The sequence below is a fragment of the Bactrocera latifrons genome, unplaced genomic scaffold (genome assembly GCF_001853355.1).
Source record: "Bactrocera latifrons isolate USDA-ARS-PBARC rearing strain unplaced genomic scaffold, ASM185335v1 scaffold_296, whole genome shotgun sequence".
Classification (NCBI taxonomy): domain Eukaryota; kingdom Metazoa; phylum Arthropoda; class Insecta; order Diptera; family Tephritidae; genus Bactrocera; species Bactrocera latifrons.
This window is the reverse complement of record NW_017536585.1, coordinates 85,886-103,189: the sequence shown is the minus strand read 5'-3', so window position 1 is coordinate 103,189 and position 17,304 is coordinate 85,886. Positions and strand designations below refer to the sequence as shown.

The following is a 17,304-nucleotide window of genomic DNA, read 5'->3' as shown; positions in this document are numbered from 1 at the left end:
CTGTTGAAATGCTTTCTTTGCATCATTATCTAGATGTAATATTTTTCTAGATGAAGCCCTCTTTAATATGCGTCCGTCTTCTCCCCTAAGTAGTGTCGTGAGTGGTTTAGGTATTGCAGCATAGCCCTTTATAAACCTTCCATAATATYCTGATAGTCCAAGGAATGATCTCAGTTCTTTAAGGGTTTCTAGACATGGATAGCTGACTATGACTTCTACCTTTGAGGGATGTGTTTCTATGCTTTTGTCTGCAATAACAAATTGTAAAAATTCTACTTTTATTGTGAAAAGCTCGCATTTGTCTAGTTGGCATTTATATAAGTTGCAATTAGAGCTTGAATACAAGGTCAAAATTTTTTAATGAGTTTCTTCATCTTGGTTAAAGACTATAATATCGTCAATGTAAATATAACAAATATTACCTACGTAATTCCTGAGTATATCATGAAGGGTGCGTTGGAATATTGAGGGGGCATTTTTCAACCCAAAGAGGAGTCTACTTAATTCGTACTTTTCGTTATTCACGGAGAACGCTGTTTTTTCTATGTCACCATCCTTCATGAGGATGATGGAACCCACTCTTGAGTTCTAACACAGAAAATATTTCATTGTTGCCTAACTGTGCAGGTACTCCGTTAATGCCTGGCATAGGGTATTTGTCCGCTATTGTAACACATATTCTGTAGTCAATGACCATTCTGTATTTTTTTGTATTTGACATATCTAATTTTTTTCCACACAGGTGAATTGTACGGTTATTGGGAAGGTCTTATTTTGTTGTTATCTAAAAGTTCTTTAATTTGTTTGCTACGTCTTTCAAAACCAGGGGTACTGATAGAATTTTGAGTATATTCTGGTGTGTCTGTACTTGTGCGTATTTCGACTTTAACGTTAGTGGTGTAGATCAGTTTGTCATCGGGTTTTGCAAATTTTTTGGTACGAGTATTAGCAAACGGTTTAATTCTCGTTGACAGCTTGTAAGATGATCTAATCTGGGTATAATTTCATTTCCTTTGTCGTTTGGCTATTTCGGTAGGGGCATGTGTGGTTTCACCTACATGAAATTGTGGTCAGTTCATGTAATAAATCTGCTTAGTTTGGATACTTCTGTCAATGTCCATCGGTTCTTGTCGTGGTTGTAGTTTGGCAACCATAGGACGAAATGGTTCGTATATTGGTCGTTAGACGTTATGGTTATGTGCGATTTGGTTACCTACATTAGTAAAATATGGCCTATGTTGTGGTTGTTCAAAAAATTATTTGATTTTCTGGGATTCATAGTTAAGTTTTGCAGTGTGCTAATTCTGGGAGGAAGGAGTGTTCTAGCTTGAAAATGTGAATGGTGAGGAGTCGGAACCTGGCGTGGTACGAACATTGGTCTATTGGGTTGATTTCTAGATTGTTGTCCTCTATTTGACGCATGATTGGTACGGTATGCTTGATTCTCTAACTTCAAACATAAATGCAATGCAGTTGGTAAATCAGCATTCTCCTTCATGCCGAGAAGACGTAAAAAGTCTCCAGGTAATCCGCGAATAAAGGTATCATTCTGACTCCCTGCCTAATTCCATACAGCCTATCTTATTAAGGATCAAAGATGAATGATTATAGACGGCCTGATGGAATTCTTTAACAGACTGGTTAGACTTTGTGCTATGGTGGTCATTTGGTACTCTAATGTACTCAAGTCTCTTTTGTCTGCATAGTGTAGCGTAAGGCATTTGGAGATGACACTCCAATTTAAAGAAACGTTGTGCGACTTTAACGCAGTGTCTGCGTTATCAGTTATTTTATTGCGAATAGTATGCAAAATATCAAAGTACTTTCCCGTATCAGCTGTGTGTTCGTATGTTCTTAAACTTCTGTTTACACTTTTTTCTATGAACCAAACTCGGCTATATCGGGCACTTTGTCTAAATCTCTTAAATTACATTGGTCCTCTTTTTCAATTCCTTAACACACTACATTAGTAAAATCAAATGTTTGAGTTTGAGTCTGTTGCAACAAAACTGGTAATTATTCTCATAAAACTTGCCGAATGGCATTTGTTAAATCGCCAGGTTGGGTCATATTTCTATTAAATATTTTAATATGTCACTTGTCTCTGTCTCTGTCTGTCTTTTCCGTTGGGGACTTTCTTCAAGATTAAGTATTGGAGGTCTAATCAAATTGTTTGGATTGGCCATTTTGTTAACTTAATTGTAGTATTGTAACTTCCTCAAGTTCATTACTCATTCGCCTTTATCAATCAATCAATAATTTCGATCATTATTTTTATTTATTATTATTACTTTTTTTTTGAAAACCAATAGCTGGTTTTACCCTCTTGTCCTGGAGTGTCCTTTGGATAGGAATCGCAGAATTCTAGAATTGGGTTAATCTATACTGCTTTTGCGTACAAAATTTTATGAAATTAAGTTTTTTGCACGGGTAACTCCGATTTGCCCCGTTTGCTTCCTATTAAGGATCCTGCAGTTTACACAAATGTAGAGGGTGTCCTGCGGGCTTAACTGACAAGACTTGCAATCTACCGATTTGTCCAACGAACTGTAAGTTTTTCTAGCCAGTTAAGTTTTATTTTATTGAGTTAAGAAATGTAACTGAACATAGTATCTTAAAAGTACCCTATGTTAGTTGTGATTCAACGGCAGTGGCGTCGGCATTCTTAACGACACAGTTTAGTGGATGTTGTCAGTGGAATTTACAATATATTGAAGTGGATGATTGTTTATTTTCAATGATCAGAAATAATGGCGATCGAGTCTAGGAGTTGCAGCGGATGTTTGTTTTAAAAAATGTCTGTATGTTATTCAACTTTAACAATGTTGCAATTAATTTTGCGACATTGTTGCAAGGAATGTTGTTATGTTAAAATAAAGATTTGTTCTGTTAACTTATATAAGACATGTATGCATTTATATGCAATACGAGTGCACTTAACAAATAAAATATACAATAATATAAACATATTTACTTATGATTGGCAATTGATTACAAAATCACATATGCACTTGAAAACAACATAAACCTACAGCATAAACAATATGATAACATACATACATACATGCATTGCATTGTATAGTTAAGAACAACCACATGTGGTGTGCAGTACATACATATACATACATATATTTATTTAGATACGTAAGATTTCCAAAATAGTATACAAAGTTGAAAAATATCAAAATAAAATTCGAATGAATAATTCTCAGCTGAGTGAAAACTTTTATTTCCCCCCACCAGCGGAAAGGTTTGATAGAATCTACATTGAGTTAATAACAGAGTTGTTAAAGACGAAAACATCAGAAACGTCCACAAAATAATTTTTGATGACCGTAAAAGAGAAAAGTTTCAGTAAACAATTTGTGTTTTGATTTTATATTTCGTTTGGGTTTTGCAATACAGAAATGAATAGAAATTAAAATATTTAAAAACAATTAAAAAGCTTACTTCTGTTTTAGACGGAAATAGAAATTAAAAAAAAAAAAAAATAGTTCGGTCATGTTCAGTGAGAGAAATAAACAGAAATATGAAGAAGGATAGTTGTTTTGTATTATTCCTAGAAATTAAGAGGATTGACCACACCATTTTTTTATATACACGAAATAAAAGGCATCTTGGTTTTCGTCCTCCATCTTCAAATAAAAAAAATGTTATATCTGTTGACAAAAAGCGAAAACAGCTGATTCCGTACGTTCCTAAAGCAAATGATGTTTTGACTACCATGGAAAATGGAGGACTATCAACAGCGACTATTACATAGCGGCCTGATTTGAAGAAAAATTGGGAAAAATTGATTAAACTTAGTACATAGATTTCTAGCCACCATAAGGATTTTGGTATTGCAGATATGTAGGTGTTATCGAATGATAGCGAATTTATTATATTTAATATACATATCTCGTAAGCCATTAAAGTAAAATCAACCGAATTTGCCCAAATATTTCTTTAGGATAATCCTTCCAACAGTGTGAAAATGTATCAATAGGATTATAATATAATATATCGGAATAAACTTTTAGACAAGTCTTTAGAAACTCAACGAAGCTCCTACCGCTGTGCACCGAGTATAATAGTTTTGTTCACCTGATGATTGTACGTAGATTAAGATTATTAAATGATCAGGATGATGAGAAAAGTTGAAATCCGGGTGACTGTCTGTCTGTTCGTCCGTGCAAGGTGTAATTGAGATATCTTGAAGAAATTTAGTACGCGGGTTCCTTAGTTAAAATAAAATTATGAGTTTGTAGATGGATCGAACGTAATCGGACCATTACCATACTCACAAAACGCCATTAACCAAAAACCTTTATGGAAATGTAGGAAAAAAATTTTAAAAGTGGGCGTGGCCATCTCGCTCTTAAGTTTAATGTACATATCCAAACAACTAAAAGAAAGAAAAAAATTTAATGAAGAAGGGCAAAGTTCGGGTATAACCGTATTTTTAATATTTTGCAACGTATTGCTACAGTACTACTACTACTTCCTACCGAAAATATCGGTTAAGCTGTGAGATATGTAATTGAAATTAGGAGAGAATCCTTTTTTGATAACAGTAACGGGGGATCCAAGTAGAGGAACTGTTTTTAATAGCCTATTTTTAACAGACACACATGAGTCCCAACTCCATTACCCATATTGAAAAATATATTCGATCGTATAGACCAAGACCAGCACATAGTGGAGAAAATACTGGAGTCGTAGCTGAGAGTGTACACGAAGAGCGAAGATAAAATTATGGAAAAGATTGACCAGGACTGTCACAGAAGTAGCCATGACATCGCTAAAGAACTTAACATTCGTCATCAAACGGTTCTGAACCATTTAAAAAAGGTTGGCTACAAAAAGAAGTTCGATGTTTGGGTACCACATGAATTGACTGTGAAAATGAATTTAATGAACCAAATTAACATCTGCGATTCTTTGCAACCGAGTGCAGTTGTAGGAAATCGAACCATTTCTGAAGCGAATGGTAACAAGAGGCGATCAAATACGACAATAAAGTGCGAAAAAGATCATGGTCCAACCTTGGTGAAGCTCAACAAATGGTCCCAAAGGCAGGATTGACGCCTCGAAAGGTTATGCTGAAAATTTGGTAGGATTGGAAAGGAATCATCTACTATGAGCTGTTCCAGCCTGGTTGAACGATTGATTCTACATTTTACTCTCAACAACCGATGAGATTGAAGCAAGCAATAAAAAACAAAAATGGCCAGAACTGATCAACAGAAAGGGCTTCGACTTCCATCAGAACAACGCTAGACTCGGGAAAACTGGAAGAGCTTGGCTAGGAAGTTTTGATGCATCCACCATTTTGAATTATGATTAGAAATTCGAAAAGACTTTTCAGACTTTTCAGACTTTTCTTCTTTATCTGGTGTTTCTAACGGAGTCGAGATCTTCCTCTGCTTCCCCATGAGGGTACTGCGTCGAATACTTTCAGAGTTTATTACTTTGGAGTGTTTTCGTCCAGCGTAGACTGTGCCTTTTAATTCGCTGAACTATGTCAGTGTTGTCGTATATCCTGTACAGCTCATCGTTCAATCTAGTGCGATATTCGAGGTGACCAATGCCCAAAGCACCATAAATCTTCCGCAGAACCTTTCTCTTGAAAACTCGTAATGATACTTCTAGACTTTGGGTTTCAAATGCCTACTCAGTCCGAAGTAGCATCTATTGACAAGAGTTATTCTGCGTTGAATTTCGAGGCTGTTAATGTCGTTGCTGTTAACACTGATTCTAAGATAGTCGAAATTATATTCGACTCCGAATTTAAGACCGTCAATAGTGACGTGAGAGCCAAATCGCGAGCGCGATGACTTTTTAGATTACAAGAGATATTTCGACTTGATCTCGTGCACTACCAGACCCATTTGCTTCGCTTCCTTATCCATTCTGGATGAAGCAAAACTAACGGCGCGGTTGTTGCGGCCAGCAGCTACACACTCTTGAAGCAGATGGTACCTTCTCTATTTAGTTCCACAGTTGGAATTATTTTTCCTAGTTTAGATTAAAGAATTCACACGAAAGAGAGGTGTTTTGTCTGAAATCTTGTTTGGTATCGAACGGCTCGGAGAAGTCCTTCTCGATCCTGACAGCTTTTGATATTGCTCAACGTCAGTGGTGTAAACTGTGTAAGAAATATTATTTTTGGGGATGCAAATTCAGACATCGCGGCATAAAGTCAGTTCCTTTTCGTGCTGTCAAAAACAGCTTTGAAATCGACGAAGATGTAGTATGTTGATCATCTTTTCATGGGTCTTTTTCAAGATTTGATTCATGGTGAATATCTGGTCAATTTTGGTTTTCCAGGCCTAAAGCTACACTGATAAGGAGGTCCTTAATCTTTCACATAATAGGCTTGATAGAAACTTGTATGCGATATTGAGGAGGCTTATCCCAAAGTAATTGGTGCACTTAAATTATAATCGGCGGGCATCCTTTCGTCCGACCATATTCTACAAAGAAGCTGATACATGCTCCTTATCAGTTCTCCGCGTTTGAATAACTTGGCCGGCAATCCATCGGCACAGCCGCTTTGTTGTTCCTCAGATGGGTACTTGCTTCTTATATTCATGATACGGCAATGGAACGTCTGCTCCATCGTCATCGATTGGACAATCGGGTTCACCATCTCCTGGTGTTATGCTTTCACTGTCATTCAGCAGGCTGGAGAGTGTTCCTTCCATAATTTGAATATATTCTGGCCATCAGTCACTAGATGACCTCTGGGAGTTCTACAAGAATATGCTCGCGTCTTGAAACCCTCTGTTAGTCGCCGCATCTTCACGTACTTCGGCCTCTCTCGTTTTTTGTCTTCAAATGCTTCCCGCTTCCCTCTTAAGCTTTCGGTATATAATTATTTTTAGCAAAAATGATATATGAATGTATATATGCATGTTTAACAAATTTAACTTTCTTAAATTTAGTTCTTCTCAGTTCCTAATATCGATGCTTTTTTTACTTTACGTCAGCAACAGGGCGGGAACGCTTTGTTTTTATTAGGGTACCAGAATCATCCAAATCATCTTCTGCTGTTATACTACGAGACTTTAAATTTCACATCGTCAGTTGGCTCTTCAGCAGGTCGATTAAAGTCCTGTGTTATATCTAGGACAACATAAGCAGCCGGCTAATGCAATTGGTAGATAATCCTTTGGGGCAATGGACACGGACAGATATATGCTCGTAGTCATCAATTTATCAGTTTTTGTATTGAGAGTTTTGGAAGGCCTGATCTTACTTGCTAATATAGACGCGACATTTTTTATTTTGGCATGAATGTTAACTGCTCGCCCTCATCTGCATAATCTTCTTTTTCCCCAGTTAGATTTGGTTTTTAATCTTCCTCTTTTCGCTCATATGTTTCATCTCATCGTCCTCATCTTTGAGCACTTCAATTTTAAAACCAGTTTCACCACATTTCTTCAAAATGTGAAGCCGGGCGAGAAAATTCCTAAGTTATTTTTTCATTACCATCTTTAAACATCACCGCTTTTTTTGCTCTTTCTGCAGTACCATCCAAATTCTTATATTCGTTTAGAATAACCAATTTTTAAATTTTAATTTTCTGTAGCTTAGATTCCTGTAGTATAGACCTATTTGATCCTTCATTAAGTCTTTCGTAATGACTTCTTAAATAGATATTACTTGAATAGATATTACTTGAATAGATATTACTTGAATAGATATTACTTGTTTCATACAATGCTTCTACAAGAAATTCTTTCATTCATCATCATTATCCAATTTATTTTTTTTTTGTTTTGGGATTTCTTGATATTTTGGCGTTTAATTAAGCGTTATGCAAAAAATGGTTTGAAACCCATTAATCTATGTAACCCCTTAAGCAAAGTTATTCAGAATGATTTGTAAAACATTTCCCGCATATATGATTTTATAGAAAAAATATCGACTGACTCTAATACAGATATACTATATAGATTTTTTTAATGCTGATAGTCTTTGTTATTCCGGCTTGCATTTATAGCATATTTATTTTGGTCACTTCCTTTTGTAGGATTCGAAGGATCAATTTGTATATAATGTCTGTAAAGATCTTATTTATATTGCCCGCATATATATTAATGACAGCGCTTATTTTTGCCAAGCTCTTTATTCATTCTTAAAGGGCCAAATGTTTAAACTCTTATCGCTGGCGAGAGGAAAATAGAAAAATAGATCTTCATTGGGCTCACAATTTTTTTATTTGGTTTTTCTTGTCCTTTTATACTGTGTTTAAATCTATCTTAAGTAGTGTTGGGAGAATTGTAAATACCCAAAAGGTAAATTGGGTATTTAAATGTAAATACCAAGGTATTTACCCAAGCGCTTGGGTATTTACCCAAAATGTGGGTATAAATCAGAACAAAGAAAAATTTAAATAAATTAATGGAATTTCATTTTTTAGTTGGCAAAATCTGCCATTACATTTATGTTTAGCGCCTGTGACATAGTGTGAATGAACTCCAATGCATCTACCTCCTCAGACGGATCTAGATCACTTCCTTGTGCCTTAGGATCTAGCCAATTCGTAGCTAAATGTATCGGTTTTACCGTTTTTTTTAAATCGTGTGTTGAATATGGTTCATAGCTCAGTTTTTTCGGCACTGGCTGCCAGGACGTTCGGCTCGCTGGTGGATCTAAGGCTAGGTGACTAAAATTAAGTTCTATTGTCCACGCTTTATATATTTAAAATCTTCATAAAATATATATACATGCTTAAGTAAAACAAAAATAAAGTTCTTATCTAAGCTAGGTAGGATGTCATATTAAATGTTTTAGACCGCATTTATCCAGATATTTTGATATATTTGTAACGTTCTCGAGAGACGTAGTTCTCAAAAGTGTTGTAGGTGTTTGGTTATCGAAGATAGTCCTCCTGATTACTGTGAAATGGTGGCATTCGTCGAGCAGGTGATGKACTGTTAGTGAAGCCCCCGGGTAATGTTGGCAGTAAGGCGGACTGGACCGATTGAAGAAGTACGAATGTGTGGCTATTGTGTGCTTTGAACGTAGGCGGACAAATGATTTAACATCGTTACATCGACAGTTTGGTGGATAGGTTGGTTTGCTCCTATCTGGGTTATTTAAAGTGTATTGGTGCTGGATGTGTCTCCAACTGTCCATTAGCGATTTAAGCTGGTGTTGGTGTGCCATCTTATATAAGTCTTTATTCTCAAGAAAGTCAAACGTAACGAGCGTTTCACTAGCCGCTAGTTTAGCGCGTTTATCTGCCAGTTCATTCCCGCGTATGCCGGCATGGCATGGAATCCACTTTAGTTTTATGTTGGCGCTGTTTTCAGCTAATTTGCTCCGGATGCAATAAATGATGTTAGATTTATTCATAACATTTAAGACCGCTGATATAGTTGATTTGCTATCTGTATAAATAATTGCTTTCAATTTGGAATTTGAAGCGAAAATGATAGCGTTGAGGATCGCTGCGGCTTCTGCTGTGTAAACGGAGGCGTAGCTTGGCAGGATTCCAACTTTAATTGTTGCTCCTTTGTCGTCGACAACTGCGAATGATGTACTTGTCCCGGTTTTGGATCCGTCCGTGAAGATTAAAGTCCTTCAGGGAGAAGAGAAGTTGTAGACTCAGTAAAGAGTTGTTGATAAATGGCGGGGTTGGTGTGACTTTTGTTGAATTTCTCCAAGCTTAAAATGAACGATGTATATTTTATCTGCCTGGTAGGAAATACTTCTCTCTGCCGCAGTGATGGCACGGTGATTCCAAGTTTTCTGGCGAGTTCTATACACAGTGAAATTGTCGATTTGCGGCCAGGGTTAATTTCCCTTTGGAGATCCGATCTTACTGTTTCGTAAAGAGTACTGTTGTAACATGTAAAAAGCTTAGGTATAAGTTTCATTAGGTTCAGTTCGAATCTCTCTTCGATTGTGGGTAAGCCGGCTTCCACTAGGACGAATTTGGTGGGCGATTTTGGAAATGCGCGAATGCTTCTGCTTACTGCCATGTGGTACGGAGAGTACAGTTTTTGATGTGGATTTTCGCGCAATTACCATAGATAGGAAGGCCGTAATCTATCTTCGAYAAYACAAGCGCCCTCGTTACATTTATTAGAGTTGCAGAGTTGATTAAACAATGTTTAGATGATAAATGTTTGATAATACGCAGTCGGGGAGCCAGTTGCTTTCTTAAATACAAACAATGTTCCTTAAAGGTAAGTTTCTTATCGAAAATTACACCTAAGAACTTAAGATTAATAATGTTTGAGATAGGGCTGTTATTGTAAATAATTGTAAAGTAATCAAGTCTCGTTTAACAACATTTAAATCATGAAAATCAACACATCATCAGCATAGCAAATATGATCAATATTTATATATTTATTAATTATATGGCTCACTTCATTAAAAGCAGCGATAAAAATGAATACAGAGAGGGGAGACCCCTGGGGTATTCCGTTATGGAGAGTAAACAGGTCTGACAATGTGTTGTTGACTTTACAGACAGAGTCTTAGAATATGGCACTCAATGCCCCATTTTTCGAGTTACCGTAGTACAACGTGGACTCCAACCCGATCGAAAGCCTTTTCGAAGTCAATGCTAAGTGCAGAGAGGTGGTTCCTGTTTGCTAAGGCTGAAGATGCATGATTTTCAAAAAACAGCAAAGCATCAATGGTGCTTTGCCCGTCCTTGTAAGCCATTTGCTGAGGGCTCATGGAATTTTTGGTTAAGGCATGTCACGAAATACGTCTGACTATAATTTTTTCGAGTAATTTTCCCAGGCAATTCAGTAAAGAAATAGGCCTAAAGCCTGAAGTTTCTGTAGTGGGGTTGCCAGATTTTGGAATGGGTACAGCGACTGCGTGCTTCCAAGCCTGATCAAACGTACCTTGGCTTAAGATGTTGTTATATAGCATTAACAATCTTGTCTTCATACATGGGGGTAAGTGTTATTATTGAATTATTGTTAAATTTGAATTTGACCTTGTTCGCTTATATTCCGTCCAAAGAAATCTTTTTTCGTTTCGTAATTGGGATAGTTCAGAGGACCAGTGGGGCGCGATCTTTTTATGAACTTTGGGATTGGKTTGTGGAATAGACAGATGGGCTGATATGCGAATGACTTTTGTAATTGTGGCAACTTCCCTGCTGATATTGGGAGTGCAAGGACGGTCCGCGCAAAGTCTGGAAGCAGTCGTTCCAAACATGTCCCAGTTAGCTTTTCCTATAATAAACCTTGGCTTWTGTGGGCTTTTAGAAGTGAAAAGAGTGGAAAGGGATGTAAGGATAGGGTAAATGATCACTGCTATGCAGATGGGAAAGGGTGTTTGTCGTCAATTTAGGTGCAATGTTAGAGGAACAGATTGTAAGGTCTACGGTGTTGAATGTTTTGTGTGTGGAAAAGTGTGTTGGTTTGTTATCATTCAGTATAATAAGGTTTTCAGGGAAGACTAAGTCTTCAATCATAGAACCCCTGATATTTGTGGTGGCAGGGCCCCAAAGAGGGCTCCACGCATTAAATCGCCTACGATTATAAACGGGGTGGATATCGTCCGTAAAATAATTATTAGGTCGCTGCAAGAAAAATTTTGTGAAGTATGTAAAGTGAAATAATTGAAAATTGGAAGGATAATGATTTTTCTATTGCTATTGTGGCTATATTTGAAGATACAGGGATTTGTTTGTGTGGTATGGACTTCTTTATTAAAATGGCGATGCTAGTTAGATTTTGAGGCAAGTTGTAAAAGTAACTTTGGTATTGATTAGACGCCGCCGCAGACTTGCCCGCGGCAAGGTTAGTTTCCTGAAGGGAAATAAAACTTGGAGCGTATTCTTTAATTAGTGTATCCAATACGTGAAAGTTGTTGTAGTATCCGTGTAGGATATTAAACATTGTTGCTAGAGAAGGTTGCTAAGGAGGTGTTTATATGCTATGTTGAGAGTGGTGGATAATTAGTGATCGTCTACTGACATGATCAGAGCATCGTTGATGGCTTTGTCATCTAAATTATTTTGCGTGAGACAGTGATTGATAACGGAGGTATCAGTTGTCTCTGTTGAGAATGCAGGTGAACCTGCGTTATATTGATAGGAGTTGCATTGAGCGATAATTTTGGCGAGAGTTCATTCGAGGTTTAGTTGTGTGTGTGTGAAAGACTGTGGATGTTTTGAAGTGAGTTTTCCGGTGGTGAGTTGTTGGAAGAAAGATCGCGTGAAGTCGTAATGGGTGATTTTTTGACTAAAGAATGTGTAGGTATATCAAGAGAATTGGAGGTTGGCTTAACGTTACTATTTGACAGCTGTGCTTCTCTAGCAACTACGGCGAAAGAAGTGTTCAATATTGATGRTGATTGTGCTTTGTAGAGTTTAATTGCTTCTCTCATGGAGCATTTATTTTGACATTTTATTTTTAGTRTMTYCTTCGTTTGCACATATTTTGGGCAAGTGTTGGCAGAGGATGGGTGATCTCCTGAGCAGTTTGCACAAAGTGTGCAAGGTAAAGAATGAATAGGAAGACTGCAAGAAGCACACACGGGAGGTTTATTGCATCGTTTCGCGGTATGCCCAAGCATTTGGCAAGATTTGCATCGCATTGGGTTGGGGTAATAGGGTTTTACTTTTGCACTTCTCCAWGATACTTCTACCTTTTCAGGTAACTCAAAAAGATCAAAGGTAAGTGAAACTACACCCGGGGGTTGGGGTAGTGGTACTCCCTCCGTCCGCCTAGTAAATTTGTAAACATCGACTACACCTTGTCTTCTCATGTTTTCTATTATCTTTTTCTCGCTGACATTGTTGAGACAGGAAGCAAAAATTATACCTTTCACGTTATTGTGGTTGTCATGGTATTTCGCTTCAATTTCACACACACCAGGAAGTTTTTTGGTTGAAATGAACTTTTGGGCAATTTAGTTATTTTTTACCAGCAGCAGAAGATTACGAGCACCCAACTCAGAAATTGAGACGATTTCTTTGCTAATAACTTCTAAGGCTTTGTGGACAGCGAAGCAAGAATACTTCGAAATTGGCTTGTTTGGGTCCGTTGCATTAATGAGAATACATTTCGGGTTTTCTTTCTTGGACTGCGGCAGGTCAGGAAAGTTGAGGGGGGAGTAGGTGGGTTTCTTTCTTTTTGGCTGGGATCTAGGGGCAAGCAATGCAAACCTGTTATCCCCAAGGTTGGGCGGCCCGGGGGCCATATTATACAAATCTTCACACTTGATGCACTTATCTGCAATACACTTATGGATTGAAAGAATTTAAAGAAGATTGAAAATGTAAACACGTGTACGTATCCGAAAATGTACGATGCGCAGAATGTCAACAATACGTAAAGAGCGAAACACGACTTCTCAGAGCGAGCACTTGTCGGAAACTGAGCTTCTCGGTCTTATGGCTAAGATCAAAGTGTAGCTTAAATTTAATTGCTCCCAAAATATTTCGCTAAGTAACTGTGATTTAATATCGGCTTGTAGATTAATTTCTTCATGAACTGCTAARGTCTRRAGGGATGCTTTAGTTTTTATTACACTCAGCATTGAATAGAAGAAACTTCCCCACCTTGTTTTGGCTGGCAGTTTTAATTGTTTACCGATTCTTTTTCTTTCACAATTTTAGCTAAAGTTGGTGTTAGAACTTGGTTGTTTTTAATTGTTTTGATTATATTTACAATATTTGAGTAAGGCTTCTGTAAGGTAGCGCATTTTAAAAAATCCTGATAAACTAAATGAAGGCTATGCGCTACACAACCCATAGGTACAACATTCGAGTAGGCTTCTTTTACTATTTTGAACGCCTTTTGCATATTTTCAGAATTGTCACCAATTAACACAAACAATTTTTGTTCACCGTATTCCATCATGAATTTAATAAATTCCTGTGATAAGTACTGAGCTGTATGCCAATTGGCCTGTGTTGACAGACTTTTCACAAATACAGTTTCTGGCTATGATATGAGAAAGTTTACAACACCTTCATTACGAATGCTACTCCATTCATCACATTGAATATTTAAAAAATTTGCTGCGTTTAGTTGCAGAGTGATGTCCATCATCTCATTATAAATTTTAACCAGATATATGCTGGAAATCGCTTTTCTAGTTGAAGTCTTGAAATATGGATTAAGGTCCTTAAAAAAGTCCTTCCACAATGGGTGCTTCACCATTACCAAAGGAGCGCCGGTTACAAATATAGCCTTAGGTAAGTTGTATTGTGCTAAATTCAAAGAAGATGCTTTTTTAAATCGGATGAAGGCGGAGAATAACTGTCTGTCTGTATCTTGGTTTTTGCCACTTTGGATGCAAGCATATCTTGAACTCGTTGTTTTATTAATATTTGGACACTTGATGCACGTTATTAAATGGTTAGACATTTTATTTACATTCGCAAATGTGTACCGCTGTTCGCAATGTGAGCATGAAACTTCATTGATACTATCGCTTCTATGAAATTGTTTCCAAACAGTTTAATTTTTCGGTCTTCCCATCATTTAAAATAAAATAATTAGCACGCGCACTTTTATTTCACTTACTAATCGCTGGGAACAAATATTTAAGACGAAAAAAATTCTTTTTATGCACTTGAATCAGGTTATTGTTGCCGTAGCTCCCACTCATTGAATTCACATAAGTACCCTGCTTAGCGGTTCTTATTAAGAATGGTTGGTACTTATGTTCATAGTAAATTTGAAAATGTTCTCATTTCTGTTATTTTACGTAAAAACCAGTATATCTTATTATTTACTCGAAATTAGATAAATACCCGGGTATGAAAATGGGTATAAATGGGTAAATACCCAGGTCTAAACCCATCTCTAATCTTAAGTAATTTAATATCTATACGTGTATTGTATATGTACAAGATTTATATTACCAAACGACATGAGATTAAGTACACCATTGCAATCGATGACTTGAGTAAAATAAAACTTAGTAACCGGATGCCTTGGCATAAAACAAAAGTCGAGTTTATAGATGGGCTTAATCGAATCCCTCCACGCCCATAAATCGTGATTAAGCGAAAAGCAAAAAGTGCCACAACTAATCACTAACTCGACTAAAATTTGATATAAAACTGTAAATTAGCACAGGGAATCGCAGTAGTAAGGGGCACTGGTGGGACCGCCGCTGATAGGTTTAATGCACGTACATATCTCCTAAACCATTCAAGCTAAAATAACTAAATTCGCTCAACACAAGTTCTATGAAAACCTCTACTGTCAGTAACTAGGACAAGGTAACTTTTACCTCCGAGATGGTTTGAGACAGCTTTACAGGAACCGCGCTCAAAGTTTGGTAATGGCCGTAGCACCATCCATATTTGTTAAATCCTAGATCTCGTTAACCTCTCAACTGGTTTAAGTCAAATTAAATATGTAACATTCCTATATCACAGTGCGAAAATGGTTGAAATCAGGCTACAACCACGCCTATTTCTTATACTATAACACAATTTTAGATTCCTTTTGATATCTTCACTTTCCTATATACAAATAAAGAAGCAATGTATTTAACGAAACAAAACTTTCCTGATAATAGCATCTCTGTGTATTTAAAATAGTTTGAATCTGAACAATACTTCCCTTAACCGCCATATATAGTACCTAATATAAATATTTTCGAACTTCCGCGTGACTTTATACTGCATATATCGGCCAATATGCGAGTTATTTTAATAACTAATAACGGAGCATTTTTGTGCACAGAATGAAAAAAATCTGATGAAAACTCACCCTAGACCCCATATCACGAACAAGCCTTATGTATCTGAAAGTATTACCTCGGCAATAAACCTTAGTCTACCCGTACTTAGCCCTTCCCTATTTGTTTTTTGTTGATGTGTTATAACTTAAAAACACACTCATTTCCATTCACTGATAGCAATAAATAATCAAAAAATAAAATAAGCATAATTTTAAAGTTATGAATGCATTATCAAAAACTATTCCGGGATAAGTGGAGGCAGCTGTCCGCTTATCATGATTTACTTAGCAGAACTTTATTCAACTTGCTTAAACATCATCGATAATAGCGTTTGATACTCACTTTTTAAATTTTTATCATTTTGGAAGACATTCAAGAGTCGGGGATGATTGTAACCCAATGGCATTGAAGAAATTTGTGTATAGACATCGAGCAAAGCATTGCCATCGACATCAACCAGATAGTTTCCAATAGATTTTTCAAAGTCAGCGAAAAGTTGAACGGTTTCGGCATTCTGAAGATAAACAGCATAACGATATTTTGTTGAATAATGTAGAAATATTTATCTCATTAAAATATATTGTTTGTGTATCTGATATTAATAGGTCAGATCTTTTAAAGACATTTATAACCCCTATACCCTATTTTTCTTGGTTTCGAAACTGGGGTTTATGGAGACTTCTTTTTCTGAAATATCAAATTCCACTCACTGTTTTAAACTGTTCTAAGAATTTTAGATATATGTACGTCACAAAATAGGCTCCAACGATTTATCAACATATTCTTCCTACTTATTTGTGTTATGAACTATTTCATTTTAAGAAAATATGGTTAACCAGTGGACCAATAAAGCTTACATACACCTAGTTCTATTAAATTAAGACACGTTTATTTGTTTTAAAATGAATTAATTTTGTAGTTTTTTCTATCCATTTTAAAATATGAATATTTAACATTAAATTTAGAATGTCAAAATATTTTTTTACATAAAAAAATTAATGCTAAAGCTTAAAATGCGCTTAATTCATATCAAAAAAGTTTACATACATCAATGATTAATTCAGTAATTACAATTGTTTTAGTGGTTTTTGGCCTACATTTTGTTGCTATTGTTGACCCTAGACGTCGACGCTGGCTTCCACTAAGTCGATGATTCAGTTTTTTCGCCTTATTTTGATGAAATTCGATGTTTTCGAATACTGTTTTCCAAGAAGTTCCAGATATTTTATAAATGTATTATTATTATTATTATAACAACCGTTCACGAACAAAATAAGACGTGTGTTTTCAGTCGTTATCCTGTTGTAAATAGAAGTGGCTGCTATTAACTGCCGATTTAAGCACATTTCAAATTAAAATTTTTTTGTTAAAATGTTCAGATAAATTTGTTTATCCATTGTAGAAACATTCACTAATTTTAAGTACTTTTATCTCTGTGCCGAAAACTCAACTATTTCGATCAGGTGATCTCAGCTGTTGGCGATTATATGATTCTTTTGTTACTTGTATGATTCTAAAATGGTTAGACATTTAGATTTTTTAGTGAAAAAATTGAAAGGCAATATATATGAATATTTTAATAAAACAAGTAAGGAAGGGCTAAGTTCGGGTGTCACCGAACATTTTATACTC

General features: G+C 36.2%; 1 protein-coding gene across 1 annotated transcript in view; it reads right to left on the bottom strand.

Moving 5' to 3' along the window:
• Window positions 1-17,304, bottom strand: part of LOC108970299 (4-aminobutyrate aminotransferase, mitochondrial) — a 63,759-nt gene that overhangs the window by 41,029 nt on the left and 5,426 nt on the right. Inside the window, exon 3 of the mRNA XM_018935614.1 lies at window positions 16,015-16,186. Coding sequence (XP_018791159.1) covers window positions 16,015-16,186 — 172 coding nt within the window. The remainder of the gene's footprint in view (window positions 1-16,014; window positions 16,187-17,304) is intronic.